Consider the following 7,397-nt stretch of genomic DNA (forward strand, 5'->3'; position numbering starts at 1 on the left):
TACTAAATAACATTTTCATAAAATTGACATATGGAGAATTTTTTATTTTTTATTATATTAATAATCAATTTAATTTATTTTTATTCTTGAGCAATGGATTAAATTTATTTAGTTTAAAGAGAAAATTTGACAAAAATTAAATGGAAAAATTGGGTAATGAAGTTATATTCATAATTTTATTAATAATATATGAATAAATTGGACAATGAACAATTATTTTTTAATATGCTATAAGGGTATAATGGTAATTGCACTTTAAAATTATAATTTCTGTTAACAAATGGGGGTTTGAGTGTCTTTTTTTAAACATTAAAGGGTTTTGTGTCCATTTTTCAAACGTTGGGGGTCTCTGTGTCCCTATTCAAACATTGGGGGTCTTTGTGTCATTTTACCTATATTAAAACTGAAACATTGCTAATTGCTATTGTGCTAAAACTGAAGTAATGAACGATTTAAGTTGTTCACATTACAAATGGCCAGCATCAGTTAGCCAGCTATATATGCGGGTACGCATCTATAGAACAATTATGTGATTTTAGCCAATATTAATGTTAACACAGAGGTTTGGGGCACTGTGATGGACCTTATAAACCTTTCTAGGACCACTGCAACTACAAACAAATTGATGCACTGACATCAATTGCTATTTAATGTGGTTTATGGTCTCAGAATTGAGGATCATTTTTTCCGGGCTAAGTTGGTTTCAGGGTTATATTTCTTATCTTATTTATAACTCGTTGATATTTTTGGGAGATAAGTGGAAGTTTCTTGCAGATTCTGAAAGAAACAATTCAAGAGTAAAATGCATTTTCTGTATAATGAAATTGTTCACATTAACCTCTTTACTATGATATTGACATAATTGGCCTTTCATTGTAGATTTGTGAGCGAGCACTTCAGTAAATCATAAAATTTTTACTTATTTCTAGTTATCTCATTGCTCATATGCGATTGCTCTGTCTAGGCGAGGGACACACTCACTCACGCAAGAGAACAAAAAGGAAGGTTCCAAGTTACAACTAGGAGAACTTGTCTGCCCAAGAACCCCGTACACACGCCCCAAAAAAAATCGTGTAACAAACACTCTAAATCTATGCATTTAAAATGACCAATCTTTTTGGTCTTGAGAGTAATAGTCATTAAGGTGGTGCTTGGCTCATTAGTATAAGGGGTCCCGCCATAAAACTAACTGAGATGGGGCACTGTAGTACTGCTGCTGCAATCGTTATGAGCGTCTTTAAAACACTCTTGAGTCATTGCGCTTGGGGGTTGATAATTGTTCTAGTTCACGTTTTTCCTTTTAATTTGTGACTTGAAACTAGGAATCATTTTCTCGTGGTGGCTTCTAATGGACGGTGGACTTCCCATGCTTAACTGTCTCTTGCAGCACACGCTGAGAAGCTTATGTTCACGTTCTGATTCTTCTAATTCCTCGAAGTGGGTGTACGCTGTCTTTTGGAGGATTCTGCCTAGGAACTATCCTCCACCAAAGTAAGATAAATAGAACTATGTCATATGTCAACTTTCAATAGTAAGTTCATGTCTAATTAGTTATTAGTGTTCGTAGATCATCACATTGCTTTGTTGCAGGTGGGATCGTGGAGGCAGTGCTCTTGATCGCTCCAAAGGCAATAAAAGGAACTGGTAACTGGGAAGCATAGTACCAAACTCAAGTTTCATTTGGTTTAAGTTGAGTTCTTGAAATGGAATTTTATTTCAGGATTCTTGTTTGGGAAGATGGGTTCTGTGATTTTTTTGAATGTGAACGTGCCGGAAGTGGATATATGAAAGGGAGGTTTGGAGCTGATATCTTCTTCAAAATGTCTCATGAAGTTTATAATTTTGGAGAAGGGTGAGAATTAATAATCCTCTGCTTTGTTTTTCCAACTTTCTTAAATGAGACAAAGAAACCGAGTTGGAAAATTCGAATTGACAATGTGCGTGCTGCTTGGTTCCAGATTAGTGGGTAAAGTTGCAGCAGACAACAGTCATAAGTGGGTGTTTAAAGAAGCCACAACAGAAAGTGAACCTGGCTTCACCTCCTCTTGGAATGCTTCTATTGATCCTGTAAGGAAATCGGGACAACTTTTCTGTTGAATGGATGCATGCACGAAATGTAATCCTTTTCTTTCTATCCTGACTCTTATCATGATTTTGTTTCTTACTTGACACAGCAACCCAAGGCTTGGGAATTTCAATTTAATTCAGGAATTCAGGTGGGCATTTTTACACTATCTATTTTCAGAAGTGTAAAATAGACATGTCTGTGTGAGTACTCAAGATTGAGCCCAACTATAACATATGATAAGTTTAATCTATTTTACAGACAATTGCTATCATTTCTGTGAGAGAAGGCATCATTCAACTGGGCTCCTTTGATAAGGTCTATCTTCTCTCTCTCTCTCTCTCTCTCTCTCTCTCTATATATATATATATATATATATTATGTTTTGTACGTTAAATTAAATTACGACTGATAAATTCTTTCAGATTGTGGAAGATCTCAATCTGGTGATCAGCGTGCAGAGGAAATTCAGCTACCTTCAGAGCATTCCTGGTTTCTTTGCCATACAAAGGCCATATCTGCCAGTCCATTTTCCATACATCATCAAACCCAATAATCATACAATGGAAAGCCAGGAAACAGCTCTCTTAGCCGATAACAAGTGCCTCCTAACTGGAGCAAAAAGATTGCTCCATGAAATACCTGAAGATTCTCCGCTCAAATCTATTAACATAGGTTGGAACAGCCCTCAAATTGGAATTGCAGGAGCACCTATTTGGTCAATACCTCCTCTTATGCCAACCATGTCATGTAGCCTTGGAGCTCTGCTATCAAAGCTACCTTCGGTGATCCCATCCTGTTATGTCAGTGAATCTCCCAGCGCAACTCTGATGAACAACAGCAGTAGAATCAATGCTACATGCAAGAGATTGAAAGATGATCACAGTGGTGTTGTAAGCAAAGTCCACGTTGCTGATAGAAAAGTGGAGTCCTCACGCCTATTAGATGATGAAGAACAAAAGCAGGTGTATATAAACACTAACTTACAGGATATGGTGGTGGGGGAACTGGGATTTGAACCTCTGAGAGAGGAAGACAGTGCTCTAAATTTCAATTAATTAGGAGAACCAAATTAATTTATAGTAATAAAGGCAAGGAGCTAATGTTATGGCTTTACAGTCCCCTGCTCATGCCCCATTGTTGCTTTGTTCATAAAAAGGCATCCCTTAAAAATGTATCGAGGTATCATGTGATAGATGTAACTTGAGAATATTCCTTTCACACTACGCCAATGGCCATGGAAAACTGAATGCATTTGGTTCGTCTTCTTTTCTAAATTTCTTTTCTCCTTTCGGCCTGTTTGGATGTCAACAATGTGCAATTGCAAAAGTAGCAATGCAGATGCTGCGTGATAGTGGTACTGCAAATTTTTAATTGTTTCGTAATGTAGCTAGACACTGGTGTGATGAGAGAATTGAAATGAAACAGCTTTGTACTTGAAGCTCAAAAGCTACCAAAACTGAATCTATAAGTTAAGGTTACTAATAATCAAGGCCAGCTTTCATAATGAAGACTGATTTATAGTTATGAGAAAGTCGTTCCCCTTTTGTTGGGCGCAAGGTTTGGGTGGCTATGCGGGTCGCAACGCCCGTGGTCTAGTCCCCATCGCTTAGTGTGTTGGAGTCCACCATATGTAGTGGTCCCCTGAAAGCATATGAAGATGAAATATGACTGAAGATAAATTCACGATCAAGTTGTATGCGACATTTGGTAACCAACCTCCGACAAAATGGATGGTCCCCAACCTCAACTTACAGAATTTTTGGGACATCATTATATCCAAGAAAAGGAGTCGTGATTTTGTAATATATGATGCAAGCAACCCATTGTGGTTAGATGTCATCCTTAATATGAAACACTATCAATAAACTCCATTTGATTTGAAAAAATGAGAAGAGAGTAACAGAAAAGAGAGAGGGGGAGAGAAAATGAGGGAAAGAGAGAGTAAATCTCAATTTTAATCTCTTTCCCCGCTCCTCTTTTCTTTTCCTCTCCTCTGCTATCTTCAAACCAAACTTGCCATATATGTTTACTGATCCCCTTCTCTTGCAGTCTCAGCTTGCAGACCAATAGCAGCGGAAGGCAGGTTGTGAAGTGGAGAATCTGTGACGGCCAGTGCATGCTTATTTCAAGCATTGGCCTACGATCTAATCGTCTGACACATGACAACTCACTGACCAGCTTGGTTGACGGATTCATTTGGCATGGAATGGATCCAAGATTTTATCATAAACCAATACAGCCCGGCAGGACCCTTTGTTAGCAACTTGCAATACCATTTCTATTTTGGTGATACAGCATCAGATAGAACCAGAATGCAATTGTGATGCTTCGTCCTAAAATGTGAGTAGATTTAAAACCACAAGTTAAACTTTCTCCCGAATGTTGGTAAATTTTTACGATTGATAAATTTGATGATAATACTGACAACTATTATAAAGACCCCTATGTTTTATTAGAATAAAATTGTGATACCTGAAACCCGAACACACCAATTATGTGGTTATGTGATTTAGAAGGTGTCTCAAAAGTTCTTTCATTAACCGATACGGAAATTGGTTAATGGAATTTCTTGTAAGAGGTATTTGAGGAATTCTAGGGCTAAGCTAACTCTGTTCACTGAGGCCCTGACAGGTTTTAGCTGCAGAAGGGAAGTTCCCTCCAAGGCAAAGGCCGTGCCTGTGCCATCCTCCTCAGAAGAAGGCAACCGTGAAAATATTTGCTTTTTCATGCACTTTCATTTTCACTGCTATATTACTGGAAAATGGAAATTCAAAATTTTTGGATGAGAAATTAAAACTATCGAAAAACAAATTGGCAAAGTTTGGCTTTTCTGCCCAGCAAAGCTGGGAGCCCAGTAGCTTGCATACCAAGCCTTCCCACCACGGGATTCGTGGAATTCCTGTCGATAGAGACGACTTTTCCATTGAAATATAACCTCTTTAAAGAAAATTGATGATGAGATTTTTGAGTTGGGTCCCCTCTGCCACTTCATGTGACGTTAGGTTCACAGTGCCCCACGCAATGGATGCTCACAACTCATCAGAAGCAGATTCAGACCGACCTCCAAAAACAATATTGTCGTGCACTGAACACAATTATAAATCTTCTACTCCTAAACAACAAGAGCATGCGTAATTCAAATGTTCGTGATTCAAGAAGAATCGTTAAATATCAATTCATAAAAGCCTCCGCTGAATGATGCCAGGGATTTGGTGGAGGACATTGGAAATAGATAACAACAATTTGTTTGTGCATTGTTCGGATTCAACGCAGATAGATAACTTACAACGCTATATACAAAACCAACGTCCGAATAAATATTTAACAGACCATCCACCTGCCGGTACATTAACGTTTGAAATGAAATGCAGTAAAATGAACTAAGGCCGGGGAGAAACTCATTCACAAGCACGAATATCTTCATCCTCCCTTCGGCCTTCCACTGCTCTTACAGTGCCAACTATAATTAAGCACTGCTACTTCCACCTTGATTTCCATGAGCCCAGTAAGGTTTAGCAGGGGTGCGTCGCAATGCCCTCACTCCCAATGGGTTGTCCTTGCTCTGTTGCAGAAAATTCAAGAAAGCACATAAGAAAAATAAAAAAATAATCAAAAAGAGAAAACCAGGACTGCTAAATTTAAACTTGAAAGCTCAAAAGAAAAACATCAAACGATTTCTTAATAATATCATGCAATGCAACCAAATAGCTTGAATTTAAAACATGAATATCGAAATATTTGCCCATTGGTCTTTGGCACACTGCTGCAAAGCCTAGAACAGCCCAGCGTACCAGCAAAATTTAGCATATCTTACCATCAAGCAGGTCCCAGCACGAACATTACAGATGGGATAGTCATGTGGGCAGCAGCTATAGTGGTCATCACAGCAGGTGGCAGCCTCAAGCGGGCAGCATCCCCATGCAAAGCAAGAGTTACCATACTCAAAGACACAGCAGCAAGTGTTGCTCTCAGGGCAAGAGTAATAATTGTCACACACAGCAGGAGGCTTTGTTGGAGATGGAGGAGACGGTCCGGGGTTGGGAGGATTTTGGCCTTTCTTTATGGGATATGAGGCCTCCATGGCAATTCCACACTTGCCCGTGAGAGTGCCAGCCACGTTACGCTCCATCCTAATATAGCCACCCTCTCCCCAGCTACTGCCCCATGAATTCTTCACAATCCAGTAATCAGCTCCATTTTCTGTGCCATATCCAACAGCAGTAACACCATGGTCCAGAGATGTCCCACATCTTCCCGTAAATATACCCTGAAAATTTGCAAAGACAGAAAAATATACTTGAGACTTCCTTAAAACAGATCAGACACACACAAGACTCTTCCTGATCCTGTTTAGAAACCATTAGAAATACAATAATTTTTGTTCAAATACCATCCAGTATTGTCTCAACCATATCTTTTCAGAACTGCAAAATGCAAATACTTTGTATCTAGATAATAGCAACATCCCTAAATCTAAAATGTGACAAGTGCCATGAAGAGATGAAAGTTACCGATTCATATAACTGGAATGCCATGCCACCTCCTTCAATCGCAACACTCACGGGTTGATTTGCAACTGCCTTTTGCAAAGCTTTCTCGTCATTTAGGGGAACATCTTCATAGTCATCAATTGTAACTACTTTGGCATTTTTCTGACAAAGCCAAAAACCAAAGGCTTAGAATGATCCTCCATTATATAGTATGGCATTTCTTCGTAAAACAATAGAGTAAAAATACCTACCCGATATGTGTCACAGCTACCATCAATGGCTTTGTAGGGGTAATCATCTTCTGTGTCAATACCTCCATTATCAATAATGAACTCGAATGCATAGTCCATCAAACCACCATTACATCCTTCATTATATGATGTATCACAATCCACCAACTCCTGCTCGGATAGTGAGATCAGGCTACCTGTAACAATCTTGTTTATACCCTCTACAGCAGCAATGGTTGAAAATGCCCAGCAACTCCCTTCATTCAAGCGAGATACAATCAAATAATGGTTAGAATCACACGACACAGAGAGCAACAGATAATTTGCTTTCTGAATTTCTAACCAAGTTATGTACTTAGACAACTCAATACTTGAATATGTTTTGTATCTATATCAGTTGATTTATTACCTACAAAAGTTGGGTAGGGTAAAAAAAATCATCACTTCATATAATTCTGAGTTATTAAGTTTGTTCAGAATGATGGATTGAGGTTGAATAAGACAGCAAAAGACTTGTAGGACATAAAATGTTTAATATCTCTCATTGACAGGTTTTACCATACTACAACTTTAATGCCTCTAAGGTTTTAAGTTTTATAAGAAAAAAAA

At 38.4% G+C, this 7,397-nt stretch overlaps 2 protein-coding genes across 2 annotated transcripts in view; one reads left to right on the forward strand and one right to left on the reverse strand.

Moving 5' to 3' along the window:
* Nucleotides 1-1,305: 1,305 nt before the first annotated feature.
* Nucleotides 1,306-3,319, forward strand: LOC18041759. The gene is made up of 7 exons (XM_006434645.2): nucleotides 1,306-1,491; nucleotides 1,591-1,644; nucleotides 1,721-1,852; nucleotides 1,959-2,067; nucleotides 2,175-2,216; nucleotides 2,327-2,383; nucleotides 2,491-3,319. Exons 1-7 carry the CDS (start codon nucleotides 1,349-1,351, stop codon nucleotides 3,121-3,123), a joined length of 1,170 nt encoding a protein of 389 aa, XP_006434708.1. The 5' UTR covers nucleotides 1,306-1,348; the 3' UTR covers nucleotides 3,124-3,319.
* A 1,884-nt stretch (nucleotides 3,320-5,203) lies between these two features.
* The window catches only part of LOC18041230 (cysteine proteinase RD21A), a 3,892-nt gene continuing 1,698 nt past the window's right edge, over nucleotides 5,204-7,397 (reverse strand). Inside the window, exons 2-5 of the mRNA XM_006434647.2 lie at nucleotides 6,810-7,045; nucleotides 6,580-6,720; nucleotides 5,883-6,335; nucleotides 5,204-5,630 (exon numbers count right to left, since the gene is read on the reverse strand). Coding sequence (XP_006434710.2) covers nucleotides 5,535-5,630; nucleotides 5,883-6,335; nucleotides 6,580-6,720; nucleotides 6,810-7,045 — 926 coding nt within the window. The 3' untranslated portion in view covers nucleotides 5,204-5,534. The remainder of the gene's footprint in view (nucleotides 5,631-5,882; nucleotides 6,336-6,579; nucleotides 6,721-6,809; nucleotides 7,046-7,397) is intronic.

Source organism: Citrus clementina, unplaced genomic scaffold (assembly GCF_000493195.1).
Source record: "Citrus clementina cultivar Clemenules unplaced genomic scaffold, Citrus_clementina_v1.0 scaffold_5, whole genome shotgun sequence".
Taxonomy (NCBI): Eukaryota; Viridiplantae; Streptophyta; class Magnoliopsida; order Sapindales; family Rutaceae; genus Citrus; species Citrus x clementina.